This window comes from Trichomycterus rosablanca, chromosome 21 (genome assembly GCF_030014385.1).
Source record: "Trichomycterus rosablanca isolate fTriRos1 chromosome 21, fTriRos1.hap1, whole genome shotgun sequence".
Taxonomy (NCBI): Eukaryota; Metazoa; Chordata; class Actinopteri; order Siluriformes; family Trichomycteridae; genus Trichomycterus; species Trichomycterus rosablanca.
The window spans coordinates 4818372-4836303 of NC_086008.1; the positions used below are offsets into that span (position 1 = coordinate 4818372).

Here is a 17932-nt window from a genome sequence, read left to right on the forward strand (position 1 = left end):
CTGGTTTTGTCCCTCAGTCCAAAGACGTGCAAGTGAGGTGAATTGAAGATACAAAATTGTCCACGACTGTGTTTGACATTAAACTTGTGAACTTCTGTAATGAGTAACTACTGTTTCTGTCATGAATGTAACCAAAGTGTGTAAAACATGTCGTTAAAATCCTAATTAATAAATAAATAATGAATCATAACAACACCAGTTTTTGTTGACCGGGTCAGTTCAACTGACCGCTACTATATACTATCACTTGTTAAACTTGTCTACAGAGGTTGCATGGCTGTATGCTTGTTATTTTGCACTTGTAGCTAAAAAACAAAACCTTCTAAATTGAGGTGTGTTCTTATACTTTTGACCATGTAGTTAATGGTCTTCAACTATTCAGCACATTAGGGATTTTCTAACCGTTTATTTTCTCTCATGTGCTACCAGTGTTAAAAATTGTTTGGTTAGATCTGTCTGTAGAATGTACCTGTCTACAAGTGCTGGTCAGTTCATTAACCTGCAACTAACAACATTCAAACGACCGCCATGCCACGCTGTGCCACTGCTTCTGTCGCTAGGAAACCACAGATTATTCTTAGAAACAAAAAGACTGTGAGAGTTTAAATGTCTTAAATGGAGAGATAGAAAAACATCAAGTCTTATCTGGTCAGACACCTTATCCTTGGTCATCTGTGCTCTTTGTGACTGACCTGGACTGAAGCCATGACAGACCAATAAAGATCTCTCTCACCCAACAAGACTCACACACACACACTTACCATTTGGTTACCATTTACTTCTCATTACACAGAGGCTCCGAAATGAATAGCAGCAAAAAAATAATTCAAATGGTAACATACTGTAATTGTAGTAAAAATAAAAAAGCAGACAAACAAGAAATTAAATAAGAGCATAAATCACTGATCTGGACTAAAGTTACGCCTCATTGCTCCTACAGTCCTGACTATATATATACACACACAAACAAATACAGACGCACACACCCGAGACCAAAATCTTCTTTGTACACAGGATTAAAAATGAATGGAGACATGAATAGAAGTATAAATATAAATTCAAAGCTTGTATAACTGGTAGTACAAACAGGAAACAAATGGGTGTATAAAAAGAAAGCAAACTAGAATTTAGGGGAATATAAATGTAGGTACAAATGGCAAGCAAATAAAAATAGGAATAAAAAACAATCTGTCTACAAATACAACTGAAAAAAATCTAAACAAAATGGGTACCAAAAACACAGAATCTAAGATGCTTGCTAAATTTCTTACCTTCCTTCCCAGTCTTTACATTCCAGTCTACTTTACCTACCTTCCCTAAAGTCAATTTCAGTAATTTCTACAACTGTTTTGTTCTGTGACTGAATGAGTGGACCATACTTATTCATTAAAAATGTCTTAAGTCCTTAAAAAAACTTTACAGTTTCATTACCTGCCCACTTTCCAGCGTGTAGTATGTGGACACCTGACTATACGCTTGTTGGCCATTTGATTCCAAACCCATCAGTTCTATTCTGATGGATGATGGATTTCCAATGGAATTTTGAGTATTTGTGGGAATGTGTGCCCAATAAGTCCATTCAAGCTTTCAAAGTCAGGCAGTGATGCTGGACTACATGCCTGGGTCACAATTGACATCCAGATTCTGAGTTTGAGGGCAAGTCTCTGTGCCATTTTATTTTCCGAACCAAACTTGTCCCACCATGTCTTTACTGACCTTGCTTTGTGCACAAGGGCACAGATATACCGGAACAGGAACGGCCTTCACAAAGCAAAGCTGGAGACACATAATGCATTTAATATATCTGAGTTTACACAGATGGTTGCAATGTTTGACAGAAACATCTGGAATGTACCTGTCTAAAAGTCTTGGCCATATGTGTATTGCACAGCTTACTGGAGAAATGTTTTAGATCAAAGTTTTTGTTTATTATCTGTGGTTAAAAAACATTGTTGTGTTTTAAAGTGTCCGGTTTGTCTGGACAAATAAAGTCCATGCTAGAAATGCAGAATCAGACAGAGTATGCTCTTACTGTAACACAGTCCGATACTGACAGAGTGTTGAACTACCTCTGCTGTATGTTTTCTGGGTTCTGCTTCCTCTCCTGCTGTTAAATAAGTAACGTCGCTATAGCTCAATATGAGCGAAACAAAGTGGTTGTTGTTTCAGATCTCAGGAGGAAGGCAGATGTGTTTTGATGGTAGTTAAGGTTGCTAAGCACGGTTTATGACCAGCCCTTTGAAAAGCTTTTGACGTTTGCTAAAGTGCGTAATTGGTGTGTTTCTGTGTAGAGTTCAAGGTAACCCTTGAGGTATAAATGCTATGAATGGTTCCAGAGTTTCTTCTGTACATAAACCGGGGAGCCAAAATATACTCGCTACATCAGCTGAGCACTCACACAGAAATCTGCTTGTACAGCCGTAGATTTTAACAGTGGTTCCCATTCAGCAGCTCAGAGGAGCTACGATAGCAGGCGTTGCTTTAACTTAATATTTAAACAAGATGTTCAGTAGCTTTATACAATGAATTGTTGATTTAGATGGATAAATTGAGTATTTAGTATTTAGTTTGATGGATGATGGAGATTTTATAGCATAATAAACAAATCAGCAATCAAAAATGATATAATTGTTATTGTTAACTTACCATGATTGACTGGAATTATATTTTTACATTTTCATTTTCGACATTTAGCAGACGCTTTTATTCCAAGCGACTTACAGTTGTGACAGTGTAAAATCTAATCTTGAGGGTTAAGGGCCTTGCTCAAGGGCCAAACAGTGACAACCTGGCGGTGGTGTGGCTTGAACCGACAACCTTCTGAGTACCGGTCCAGTACCTTAACCAGTAGGCCACAACATTTAGTGTCTTTTAAAACAGACCCCTTTCAACACGTGCATTAGCCAGCCGCTTCTCTTCACCTGTCAGCGGCTCATACCGCAGAGAGACATATCATAAAAGAACAATTAAAACATCCTTGTGAAAGTTTCATTGAAAAAAAGTGAGTTTATTGTGAGTTTATTGTGAGCTTTCTGACGGGGCAGAAAAACATACAGCACATCTAGTATATACCTTCATTTTTAGATTATCAAAAAGCTTTTGGCTCATCTTAGTTTCGATCTTTATCCACTTGGCAGAGTAGAAGAGAGTTCATTTAAATTTGATGGTTTTGGGCACAGACTTGACCTTTTTAAATACAGTCCATTTAACTTGATTAGGGTTTAGGTCAGGACTTGTAAAGGTCTTTCCAAAGGCTTAATGTCAGCCTATTAAGCCATTTAACTACTGGTTCTGATGTGTGGTTTAAGTCATTGTTCCTCTGTAACACCACCTTGCATTTAATACTGACTAATATTAAGAAACCCCTTATTTTTTGTTGGATTATGAGTAAAGCTATGATAAATGTATTTGTTAAAAGGTTTTGTGACCCATGACGTACATGTTCTTCACGTGTGTAGTTTATGTTGGACTAACTGTAACTGGCCTCTTCTTGCTTGATGACTGATGTTGTATGACTCAAATTAAATGCAAAAACAGCTTTCTGTCTGCTCTCACAGTGTCTCCAGCATTACTTGTAAGATGTTCTGTATGAAAGGATATGAATCAATGTAAATGTACAGTGTATCACAAAAGTGAGTACACCCCTCACATTTCTGCAAATATTTTATTATATCTTTTCATGGGACAACACTATAGACATGAAACTTGGATATAACTTAGAGTAGTCAGTGTACAACTTGTATAGCAGTGTAGATTTACTGTCTTCTGAAAATAACTCAACACACAGCCATTAATGTCTAAATGGCTGGCAACATAAGTGAGTACACCCCACAGTGAACATGTCCAAATTGTGCCCAAAGTGTCAATATTTTGTGTGACCACCATTATTTTCCAGCACTGCCTTAACCCTCCTGGGCATGGAATTCACCAGAGCTGCACAGGTTGCTACTGGAATCCTCTTCCACTCCTCCATGATGTCATCACGGAGCTGGTGGATGTTAGACACCTTGAACTCCTCCACCTTCCACTTGAGGATGCGCCACAGGTGCTCAATTGGGTTTAGTCCATCACCTTTACCTTCAGCTTCCTCAGCAAGGCAGTTGTCATCTTGGAGGTTGTGTTTGGGGTCGTTATCCTGTTGGAAAACTGCCATGAGGCCCAGTTTTCGAAGGGAGGGGATCATGCTCTGTTTCAGAATGTCACAGTACATGTTGGAATTCATGTTTCCCTCAATGAACTGCAGCTCCCCAGTGCCAGCAACACTCATGCAGCCCAAGACCATGATGCTACCACCACCATGCTTGACTGTAGGCAAGATACAGTTGTCTTGGTACTTCTCACCAGGGCGCCGCCACACATGCTGGACACCATCTGAGCCAAACAAGTTGATCTTGGTCTCGTCAGACCACAGGGCATTCCAGTAATCCATGTTCTGGGACTGCTTGTCTTCAGCAAACTGTTTGCGGGCTTTCTTGTGCGTCAGCTTCCTTCTGGGATGACGACCATGCAGACCGAGTTGATGCAGTGTGCGGCGTATGGTCTGAGCACTGACAGGCTGACCTCCCACGTCTTCAACCTCTGCAGCAATGCTGGCAGCACTCATGTGTCTATTTTTTAAAGCCAACCTCTGGATATGACGCCGAACACGTGAACTCAACTTCTTTGGTCGACCCTGGCGAAGCCTGTTCCGAGTGGAACCTGTCCTGGAAAACCGCTGTATGACCTTGGCCACCATGCTGTAGCTCAGTTTCAGGGTGTTAGCAATCTTCTTATAGCCCAGGCCATCTTTGTGGAGAGCAACAATTCTATTTCTCACATCCTCAGAGAGTTCTTTGCCATGAGGTGCCATGTTGAATATCCAGTGGCCAGTATGAGAGAATTGTACCCAAAACACCAAATTTAACAGCCCTGCTCCCCATTTACACCTGGGACCTTGACACATGACACCAGGGAGGGACAACGACACATTTGGGCACAATTTGGACATGTTCACTGTGGGGTGTACTCACTTATGTTGCCAGCTATTTAGACATTAATGGCTGTGTGTTGAGTTATTTTCAGAAGACAGTAAATCTACACTGCTATACAAGCTGTGCACTGACTACTCTAAGTTATATCCAAGTTTCATGTCTATAGCGTTGTCCCATGAAAAGATATAATGAAATATTTGCAGAAATGTGAGGGGTGTACTCACTTTTGTGATACACTGTAGGTCGAGGATGTGCTGTAAAGATTACCAAGATCCAGTGGATTATACCATTAATAACTGTGCAGATAAAAGTCTACATTTACATAAGGACAAATGAAAGTACATCTTTGTGTTTTGCCTAACTGAGCTGAGATTTCTTGGCCCAGTGACCCACATCAGAAAGCAGCCGGATACAGATGTACTGTATGTGTGTCTAAGTTAACAGGAGGTCAGAATGATTAATAGAGGGGAATGTTCTTGCCAGGATTAATCAGGTGATGAACAACTTCCTCCAAAAAGAAGACATTTTCAAAAAATTTTAACGTACCACGTACCGTTTTTATAAGACTTAAAATCATCTCTAATCAACTCTACTTCATCTAAAAATACTACAATCTATAAATAAATACATATACTTTTACAAACTTTTATCTATTCTTGGGTGATTTTTAAATGTTTATTTCAGGTCATTTTCCTCCTAGAAGGCCCATGACCTACGATTAGGGCACAGTTTTTTTGAACTTGGTTATACTTTCTGTTCCAAAATGTCTTGATAGTCTTCTGACTTTGTTGTGCCCTGCACAGATTCAAGGCAGCCAATGCTGAAGGCAGCAAAGTAAACCCAAAACAGTGTTTCACAGTCGGCATATAGTGTTCTTTTCTTTAAAAGCGTCATTCTTCTCTTCTTTAATCAGAGTTGGTGTGACTTCCCAAAAAAGCTCTAATTTTATGTAATTTGTCTTAAAGTACATTCTCCCAACAGGACTGTGGTTGTCAACATCCATTTTGGCCGTTTCTTGTAAAAGAGGCCTCCAAATTCTAATAAAACATAAGGGCACCAATATTTACTTTTTTAAATAAAAAAAAATCACCTTATTAGATTAATCAGTTTTCATGTTAAATAATTCACAGTGTATTTCAATCAAGAACAAGCACAGAAATCCATTTAAGCTTTATTGTGATAGCCGATAGTTTCCAATACAGTGAAAAAACAGACACGTGACATTTCTTTACTAGGACAGAATGCAAAGCAACATAATCAAGTAAAAAGGAAAACAAAAAAGCATACACCTTTTTTGATTCAAGAAAAAAATAGGCACGACTTAATATAGCCATAAATACAACATGCTTTAGACCGTAGATGAAAATTCTAAGAAATTAATTCACACGTCTGATTGTTTCCCCCAGATTTGTTTTGTACTGCGTCCTATGACCAGATAGGATTGAAACCAGTGTCACCAAAGCAAATAGTACAAATTCTCAGCCTAAGGAAGAGAGAAACTACTTATTATTTACTATATTGCTGCTCAAAATGTCACAATTTCAATCTTTTTTTGGTTGAATTTCCTGCACATCAGACAGTCATGATTGCAGCTTTGCAAAAAGTCAAGCATGAAACAAAGCAATGACGTGTTATTAATGACACTGGTTTCCTCTCAATATTTTTAAAAGTTTTTTGAAAAATCAGGTCTTGGTTAAGATTTTTTTATGTTTCGGCAGGTGAATCCAGCTCACCACTAAACACGCTGCTAAACCAGGACCAGCAGAGCTACTTTCATAAAAAGAACCATCAGGAGAAAAAAAACAAGCCATTTAATTCCAAATAAATATTAAATTCACTTCAAGCTACAAGACAGTAAATAAAAAAGAAATAAGAAAAGATGTGTAGTTCATTACAAACAGCTAAAACATACGAATAACAATGATAGAGAAAAACTCACGCATTCACGCAATCCTTCTCACACAAATACACACGAAAATATGCAAAGCCAGAGGTACAGTGAACAAAAGTGCTTCAAGTCAGGGAAGTAAAGGACTAACCCAGTAGAAATATGTAGAATATGTATATATTCATATATACTGTATTTATAAAACCTTAAATATGTTACTCTATGTACAAAACTGTGAAACAGGGACAATGTCTTGTCTGTAGCTGTTTTTCAAGTAAGATTTCTCTACATCTATTCTGTTTGCATTGACTTCGGCTGATTAGAAGGTCATGTGACCTGACTGACCTTATTGTAGAGGGATGCTGAGAAAGAATCATCTCCAAGAATCTCTTAACCCGACTAAGAAAAATCTACACTTGATGCCCTGCTCACTACTGGAAGAAAGCCCGCCCTTCCTGTTAATTATGACTCGGAACCCCGGCCCTTTAATGCTTATAATACAATCGCTTCATCGCAAAATAACTTTACCAGCTACGATTACTAAAAATATTGGCTAGAATGCTTCTGGATAAAAATTCTGTCTTTTTCACCCACAGGTAAGTCATGCACTGCACAACAGGAGAAAGAGAGTTTTATTTTGATGTAATGTTTGAAGAGGCACAAGATTTATGCTGCTTAGAGGCAAAGACGTGGAGGAGGACTGAGCAAAGGACAGAACCACTCAAGCTCGCTCACATGGCTCTACTAAAGTGCAGGTAAAGTGAAAGCTCCGATTGCGTTTGTGAAATAGCAGCACTGGTTTTTGCAATACGTCGTTTTCATTTTGGGTCTGATTTGTGAATTGATATCTTATTTATTTTTCTTGGCCCAATTTCTAATGTTTGTGACAGCGGGGTAACGATACACAATCATTTTAACAACACAGTAAAGTGGATTTTTAATACGCATTTAAACCAAACACCAGAAAAGTTTCCCTGTTTGTGTGAATCAGATTGGAAATGTGGTTATGCAAACAGGTGCCAAAGATTATCATCAATGCTGACACACAATGCGCTGCAACTACAGATCAGAAGCTAAATTGGAGGCTGGTTGGAACTAGTTTGCTCAGGTGATGATTTATTTAATTTAAGAGTTTAAAAGCTTTTTACACATTAAATACAATGTGTTAAAGCAGTAAAGGTATAAGTCTGTATTTCATTTGCAGCACACTGTATTGCAACCCCTGTATTCCAAAAATATTTATACCTTATATGTATATCGTTACACCCCTAGTTTGTGATTGTTGGCAAGCATTTTATAAAAATTAGGCAAAAACCTAAACTGGTGAAAAGAAAAGCTGCAGAATATTTAATCTTAAGGGGGATAATCAAACCAGCAATCACCCGACCCTAAAAATCTATTCGAAGCAACTGGAATCATCCCATGAAAAGGTCATTAAAATCAGACAGATTTGCCTCTAAACACACAAGCAAGGCCTCTGCAAAGTGCAAACAGAACAACTGCATTCAAGTACGCAGCATGAAGTGTTCAACATCATGCAACAACACTCGGCTAACACACCGGGGTGTCCGAGCACAATCGTGCAATCGCGTGATTAGAATCTGTGATCAGAAATGACACGATACAGGATGGAAGGGAGGGAGGTGAAGTGTGGGTGTGGTTCAGCTTTCCCCTGCTGTCCAGTGCGTTCAGTATAATAAAACTGTATTTGTACTTATAGTAGTGATGCAAAAATGGAACCTGCCACAAATGCTGATTCAACACTAAAAGCTACACGTTTATGATCTCGCCTAAGCACCAATGACAGCTAGACAGAGAAGTCCTGCGTGAGGTCAAACTGCAACGCAGGTCACACAAATTGCACCACAGTGAAGTCACTGAAGGAAAGAAAAAGGACCAAAAAAATCTAAACACAATGAAGTAAGGGGATATACGCATCATAAATACAAAATGCCACTGCAATGCTTAAACACCTCATTTCCAACCTATCCGATATTCAAGATACTGCTACATAAGCCCACCCCTTCACAAATCTCACCCAGGTGACTTTTACTCCTCACTAAAATCTAGCTAGACGCTCAAGCCCCTCCCATCCGCCCACCGGATGCAAACTCAGCGTGCTTACTGATGTAACCAGAGGGAGAAAATGCTAACCAGTAACATCATTCCATCAGAAATATTCCTGCATGAAAAGCGACCAGCACACACACACAAACACACATATAGTCTTTCCCTGCTCATCTGCGACAAAGAGATTAACATTACAACGGATGCACAGATCCAGTAATGATACCAGGAAGAAAGTAAAGTAAATCTCCAAAATTAAACATTTATATCTCAAAGACGACACACGTCTGTCAGTGAGAACTGATGAACGATTAATTAGAATCTTGCTTTATCTCAGTCGCTTCAACTCCACTCGAGTCTCAGGTTACCGCTGGGATCGTGTGTTTATGTCGGGGTGTCGTCGTGGTGGAGGTGGCGAGTGTGTGTATGTGTGGGTTGTCACTCTGTGAAGTCCGCTGCAGAGCGGCCCGAAATGTCACTAATCAGAGAAAAGGCCGGTCGACGGGTCACTCCCAGCCATTGTCCTTAATCATGTGTGCCAGCTCGATGATGAACTTGCCTTCTTTGTATTTCTGACTGCTCTCGAAAGCATGTTCCTAAAAAAAGAAGAAGAGAAAACTTAGTAACTACAACAAAGAAACACATTAATACGCTTTTGCATTAAAATAAAGCAGAGCCAGAGACGTAGTAATGGTGCATTCAAAATGTATCAGATAAACAGTGTTTTATAACTACTGGATCATTAAACATGTTTAACTGATGGTGGACGTGAAATGGAGTGTAACCAAAAACTAATTTCACAATATTCATTAATGTTTGTACTACAGGAGTCACAAAACAATATGTGCTGTAAATCTTATACAGTTAGCAGAGTAGCACAGAAAAAAGGGTGTAAAACTTCAGCAGTGGCTCCGTGTCTCTGAACTTTAAGGCAATGTCCTGACACCAGATGCTTTTGTTTGCTCTGACATGGAGTGTGTTACACTAGCATAATGAAATCAGATATTAGTATCTTATTTCACATTGATCCACTCGTTAAGACTTCATACTCGCACCGATCAGCTGATTTTCTCTGAATGTGTCTGAACATGTGGCTGGCACGTGCACCCCGAGGGTGTGAGGGTGAGTCTCAAATGTACAGCCTGAACCCTCACTGTAGCTTCGCTCTCAGCTTTTGGAAATACATTTAAATGAAGTATTTAACTGCTGAGTGATGTAGAAGTCATTGTTGACACTGTCAGGTAATCATCATCATCTAGATCTGCGACCATTTCTTAAAAAAATTATATCTGATTATTTAATTATTAGGATTTTAACATCATGTTTTACACTTTGGTTACATTCATGACAGAAACGGTAGTTACTCATTAGATTCATCAGTTCAAGTTTGTATCTCCAATTCACCTCACTTGCACGTCTTTGGACTGTGCGAGGAAACCGGAGCTCCCAGAGGAAACCCATGCAGACACGGGGAGAACATGCAAACTCCACACAGAAAGGACCCGGGTCGCTCCACCTGGGGAGTCGAACCCAGGACCTTCTTGCTGTGAGGCGACAGTGATACCCACCGAGCCACCCTCATATCTGATTGTTCATGGATTGTCTTCATAGCACAAAGTGAACCCTCAACCTTAGCAGAGGGACTACTGTTCCACATACTTTGTACTAACAAACGACTGTTCATACAGATGATCTCAGGGCTGAAGTTGCTTAGAAATGGCTTTACTTTGGACAATCTATAAGACACTTTTTGTGAGCTCTGTATTGAGCCCTCTAGACTTCCCTACTGTAATACTAATGTCTCAGTTTAATAAGTTCCATCAAACTAACCCTGTTCTTATGAGCACAGAGACATCACAAGCTGTAGTAAATGCAGTGGGAGTGCTGTAAGATTAGCACGAGCAGTGGAGATATACTCTGTAGCAATCACAGAGTAAACTGAGCTAACTAAATTATTAGGTGTTAATAAGTTTATTTTCCAGCAGCTAGTGGAAGTGTTTTACACACATAACAAACAGCTATATCTAAAAAGATATTTGGATTATATTTAAATGTATAATTTCTAGTTACGAAAGCATATTAAATCACCCATTCAACTAACATGTCAGCAAAGCAAATTAAGTATGTTTTAAAAGAAGAGCAGCACTCAAGTATGGTGAAGAATTAAACCTTCAGCTTTTTTTGCAATAAAATCCCTCAGATTGTTTGGATACGTTCATATAAAAACATTTAAATTAAAATGGTAGCAGCTTAAAACATCTGTATCAAAACTCACATAATCACCAAAGCTGCTAAATTTACTTTATGCCCTGCATGTCACACTTTAATCCTCATCAGTATTTAAATCAGCTCATCTCGAGCATGATGTGCTATGAATCACGCTGTTCCCTCACACTCAATCTGTGGAGCTGGTGCTGGCTTATCTCCTGCTACTCTGCGGTACTGTATGGAGACCGAAAACACAATCTGGTTACAGCTGGTGAACTTGATGTTGTCGCTGCCTGTTTGGCATTATCATTTAGTGGAAGGATTTCAAAGCTGCCTGTCTGACTAATGTATCAGTACACAGGCGGCTCAGAAACAAGATATCAGGGACATAAATAAATGAACATGCACACAGATCAGATGAACCTACTAACACCAGCCAACAACCATGTGCACTGTGCGGTCGGGATAACCACACAGCGGGAAAGGTCAGCAGGAGCGGGTTTCAGAGGGGTAGTTTTCTGAATTTTTATTCACATTAGCTGGAACTTTACAGATTCAGGATGTTTTACACTCTCATTACATTAATGACAGAAATGGTAGTTACTGTTTACAAAATAATCATCAGTTCACAAGTTTAATATCAAACACAGCCATGGACAATTTTGTATCTCTAATTCACCTCACTTCACATCTTTGGACTGTGGGAGGAACCCACACAGACACGGGGAGAACATGCAAACTCCACACAGAAAGGACCTGGACCGCCCCACCTGGGGATTGAACCCAAGACCTTCTTGCTGTGAGGTGACAGTGCTACCCACTGAGCAGACCCTGATCACCAGAGTTACATGGACGTTTGGATCTACAAGAGCTGCTTAGTGATTTTATGTTAAAAGTTGTGAAATCAGGTCATAATTACTATAATATAATTAATATAATTATAATTACTATCTTATGGCTGATCAACATGTTGCCTTTACATTTTCAGCAAACATGAACATATTTTATATATATATATATATATATATATATATATATATATATATATATATATATATATATATATATATATATATATATATGTATATATATATATATATATATATATATATATATATATATATATATGTATATATATAAATATTACACAAAATGTAATAAAATTAAGAACACATTAGCCAAAAATCCAGGTAGCTTTGCCAGATCTCTTAAAGTTACAGTAACACCTAACCCAGATTTCAGATATTAGGAGTGTGCTGTCACATGATCACCTGAATAATCATTTAACTACAGAAACCTAATACTGATCTAATCAGAAGTGTGCGTGTAAATGCAGTCTGTCCTTAGGCCCTTTTTTGTTGTCCTGAGCCCAGTTCATCTGAATATGCAAGTCTGGCCCAGATGAAATGTCATGTTATTAGAAACAGGTTTCCAGGAACTGGAGTTCTGGAGACCAGACTGCCAGAGGAGGAAAAATAAAATTAAAATTAAAACTCACGTATTTCCAGCCCAGAGTGGTTTTACAGTTTTCACAGTAGATATCCGCCACGGCATGTAAACCTGTGAGAAGCACCCTCTCCTCCGCTGGACCGCAGCCCACATTCACCCTAAATCAAACACAGAGATGGATTCATTCATGTGGTAAACTTGCAACATTAACTTGATATCAGAAGAAATGCTGACATGTGGCAGCAACGAGATGAAACTAATAATAATAAATCTGAAGCAGTAAGGTTTATAACAAAAATGGGATATTGTTTCCTTATTTATTTACTTTGCTTAATGTGACAACTTGCACCAAACTGTTTAGTAATTGTGCAGTGATTCATTCACCCATGTGATCGCAAATCTAAAACAGTTCCATGTTAATTAATATAAATACACATTGTAATAAATTTTTACTGTATCTGTACACAAGATCACATTTTCTGCAGTAAATAAGATGGAAATGAACTTGTCTAACAAGTTCAGTGTAAAAAAGCACAGCAGAGTTACCAGCAGCTGTGCACAACCTTAAATACTCCTTCTAAAATAGAATTACCCAGCGGTTTGGGTTTGCAACTGCACACACACACACACACACACGCACACACACACACACACACTTTCTGTAAATAGCTAAGGGAATTGTATCCTCTCACAGACACAAAACATATGTTCTGGGATTTAACACTCAAACCCTTGTGCTTTATTGGTTGGTAGGTTCTGGTAAATGTACAATGTTCCAGTGTTGCAGGACTCGACACACTGAAGTGTTTTTGGCTGACTCGACAAGTCAGGACCTCAGGGCTCAGGGCTTACCAAAACAAATAAAACTAATTACACCCCCGCACACACAGATTATACTTTTATTAACATGAATTAGTTAATTCTGACTGCACATACTGATGAACTGAGTCTTATGCAAAGACTTGGGCTCCACTCAAATTCTATGTTTTGTTTATTTTTAAAGAATGTTGACATTTTTACTGGGAACAAATTTATTGCACAGTTACTGTTGCACTGTTGATTTGCTTAATTTTACATATTAGGGAAAAACTATTACATGTGCAAAGGTTATGGCACATTTAATGGGGGGTGGGTGTTAGTTTTTTCCCTTAACTACAGCCAATAAAAAGTGTACTGGAAGGGTAAATAATTGTTATATTTTATTTTGTTCTCTTCAGGAATTTTTAAAAACATTTTTACTGTTAAAATCAACAATAAAACATCTCACCAGGGATGTCAAACTTTTGCATAAGACTGAATGTTTCTAATTTATCCTAAACTCGACCACTTGCATCTCCATTTATAAGTGATTCCTCTCAAGTGGCTTCTATATTTTGAACAGGACCACGGTGGGTCCAAAACCTAAACCTGGGGCAATGTTCAGAGGTAAGGATCTGTAGCGGTTTAGCACAAACACCATCTGTTACATGTGGACATCTGTATATCCTGTTCTAAAACCATGGGCAATAATACAGAGCTGCTAGAACAGGAAAGCTCCTCTCATGATAATGGTGGTGGGTTATGATACTCACACTGAGTTGAAGAGGTAGGCTCGTCCTTGGCTGCCTTGGAATGACTGAAAGAAGAGATAAGAAGAGAGGCACAAGTTAGATTGGACAAACAGCCATGAAATCCAATCAGGTGTTTGTCACAAGAGCACACAAAAGCGCACTCAGCTAGCACTTACACCTATCTGGTACATACATTCATTCATTATTTTAAAAGCTTTTCTACTGTACAACTTTTCTTTGTTGGTAAACAATTACTGACTGTAGCCCATCTGTTGCTCTGTAAACTCATGCTTTATACCATGTGTCAACAATTCCTTGTCAATACTTGGAAGAGAATAGCACTTCCAAAAAACATAAAGCAAACAGTCGCCGGCGATCCTAAAGTGCCCAGTGATCATACACGTGATTCAAATTTTACACTTGCAATCAGTGCTAATGGGGTTCGTGTTCCTAATAAAGAGGTCAGTGAGTCTTAACTGTATTTTAAAATACCAACACTGCTGCACCTGCTACACTCATACAAGTACAACACACACTAACATGTCATTACCATGTTAGTGTCAATGCAGTGCTGAGAATGGTCATTTGGACATCATTTGGAGAGTGGGGGCACCTTTTAAATGATAAAGGGGTATGGGGATGGGGAAAGGGGTTACAAAGTGTACAGAGCAATGCATAGGCTACAGTCTGTAATTGTACACCCACAAAGTTCATCTGTATGGTAGTAAATAATCAGTGAATGAACAGACCATATAGGTGTACCTAATAAAGTGCACACTCAGTGTTTATACAGTGACTACCTATATAGATGTAGGTAAAACAATGGGGTATGTGTGCATGATGATATAATGTGGAAAGTCTCTGTGGTGCTGTTTATTTGTCTGTATTGAACAAAAATACAGTTCATTGTACATATGGCTGTGTTTAAGTTACCGGGTGCGAGAGAGAAATACAAGGAGGGGTTGGTTTTCATGGCAAATCCACCAAAAGAGTGACTGCCAAGCTCTGGACGCAATCAAACATGTGCATTTGATCAATTCATAATTATGTGTTACTATGAACCAGCCCCTTTGTCAAGAAGGTTAAGCTCTATTTATAATAGTGTGCAATTACACTACCCTGTACATCTGTGTGTGATTTGCTAAACCTTTCTGTGCATTATGGGTGGAGACAGAAAGAACAGACGAGTCTTTCTAAAGCTCATCTTAAAAACAATCATAAATCAGCGAGTCCTGCGTTGGCTGGGTGGACACACCGGCACTGGTTTTCCACTGGAAAGGCACTAACTCACTCGCTCGCTGTGTTTAAACATCACCCATCTACACTACACTCTCTCAGTCACGTATTTGCTTCCTTTTAATCTCTGACCTGATTGGTTAAAAGCATGAGTCTGCTTTAGCTTCTATCTGCACTAACACAGATCAACTACAGTCTACACATTTTTGTAATACTCAGTTACAAGCCAAAGGACTACCAATATATTCATTTAAACTAGTCACTTTACCCTGATCAGGGTCACTGTGAGTCCAGCACTGTCCTAAAAACCCATTTGGCTCAAGGTGAGAATAAATCCTGGACATAGCTTTCATCCATCGGACAGGAAACCTAATTCACTTAATCACATCTAGGGGCACTTTATGGTAGCAAGGTTTTAAAAGGTGGGACAAAACAAGAGTACCTTCAGGCATTCTATGTGGCTAACATTAAATTCTTTGTAGTCTGACTGGAGAGAATTAGCCTCAGGTCTACATGACCCTGGTGTTTTGAGGCAGGCTACCTACTACAATGCTGTTTATAAGATTATAAAGCCAAGGGAATCAGCTATTTACAGCAATAGTGGCACCAACTACTGTAAATGAGATGCTTTATAGTACTGATAAGTCTGGCATTGCACTCACCTGTCTACATTCTCACACTACTGTGTTTTACATGTTTAGCAACCACTTTAACTGACACCCAGCAATCAATGCTGTTCAACTCAGGTCTGCATCTTTCAAAGATGTGTGAGATACTCCTTAAGCTGCAGAGGTAAGTAGTATTATTGTACTAGTAGTATTATTGTAGTAATAGAAGTATCACTGTGATTAGTGCCGCAAGAACAAACAGCCTTTCTGCCTTAATTTGTCACAGACAACCCCAAAGACACATAATCTAACACATATAAACGAATAGCTTGTGCACAATTAAGTTATATCACTTCCCCCCATAGCAAACTTAATTAATCAAGCAAAACATTTACTTTCTTAGTTTGCACTCGTAAAGTGATTGTAGGCGGAGATAAGAGGGAGATTTGTATGTTTATTAGGATTTTAACGTCATGTTTCACACTTTGGTTACGTTCCTGACAGGAACGATAGTTACTCACTACACAAGATTCATTAGTTCAAGGTTATATCGAACAAAGTCATGGACAATTTAGTATCTCCAATTTGTCTTTGGGCTGTGAAAGGACCCGGACCACCCAAGCTGGGGATCGAACCCAGGACCTTCTTGCTTTGAGGCGACAGTGCTACCCACTTTGCTACCATGCCACCCATAAGAGCAAAGTAAATTTAAAGCTACTGTTTAAGAGTATTGTGAACTGTTGGGCCTTAATTTCAAAACTCCAAACTCTTTTTGATTGGTGCTTGACAACATTAGCTATGTAGGTCCAGTGATACACATGGATGTAACATTCACAATACTTGATAACACAGATTATTACTGTGATTGTTAAAATCAGAAAACCACAATAATCTAAACCATGTATATTTACCTTTACTGTTGCATTGTGTCATTTTGACACAAAAATAAGCTTACCTGACAAAAACAATGCTATTATGTACCCTAACTGTGTATGTAATCCTCTAATGTCATTTTTGTTCAGTGATGGCCAGCATTAAAATTCTTACCATCCGGACCTGCCTGATTACACAGTGGTATGTGTTTCTGACTGTCTACCTTTACTGGTCCCATGTGGTTCACCCGACTTTATCCTGGAGCTATTTGTACTTCCCGCTAGAGTAATTACTCTGAAAGAATCCAGAGACATCCAAAAATCTGCTATAGTGACTATAAACTGTTTGTGTTATACCAGCATTAAGACTTAATCGCAACATGACTTGTAAGTGATAGGACAACTTTATTTTTAGTGTTGCCTAAAGGAGGACTGGGGTTTTCTTTTGAACCCATTCACTTCCTTGTGTACTCGTCTTGTGTTGCTTTTATCATCCTTATGTGAAAGATTCAGTTAGGTAAAGGTCACATTTACAGAACAGCATACTGTTAAAACTTTGTGTATTTTAGGTTTTTAATATCTCAGTGTTCCTGTGTCAAACCCCACCTCTGAATAGAAAAAAAGGTGTTCCTGTTTCTTGAGGTTGAAGAACTAGGTGTTAGGTATAAGCACACGTGTGAGTAAGCCAGCACGCCTTTGCCAGACAGTTTTCATCAGCGGGGAGACAGACTATGAGAATCGGCTTTACTTTTTCCACTGCTGATGACCTGGAGCAAGATCTGTGGGATTAACACTGGCTTTTAAAGCCAAGAACTCTTGATTGAATGTCTCACACATAAACATCATTTTTAGGCTGTTTCAGTACACAACAGTACAATCATGAATATTAAATAAGGCATGTGCCATTACTTTAAATTAACTAATAAAATGAAATATTTAACAGTAGGCAGGTAAACCATCAGAAAGGGGGTTAGTAGGTTTCATAAGCAGTGGTGCAAGTAAAAAAGATATTAGAGCAAACCACATAGTTAACAGAATGAAGAATCAGCTCATGTGTGCATGAATATGGAAATTTGAAAATTAC

General features: G+C 38.7%; 1 protein-coding gene across 1 annotated transcript in view; it reads right to left on the bottom strand.

The window, feature by feature from the left end:
- Positions 1–6129: 6129 nt before the first annotated feature.
- Positions 6130–17932, bottom strand: part of ypel1 (yippee-like 1) — a 28444-nt gene continuing 16641 nt past the window's right edge. Inside the window, exons 4-6 of the mRNA XM_063018292.1 lie at positions 14154–14197; positions 12632–12740; positions 6130–9521 (exon numbers count right to left, since the gene is read on the bottom strand). Coding sequence (XP_062874362.1) covers positions 9432–9521; positions 12632–12740; positions 14154–14197 — 243 coding nt within the window. The 3' untranslated portion in view covers positions 6130–9431. The remainder of the gene's footprint in view (positions 9522–12631; positions 12741–14153; positions 14198–17932) is intronic.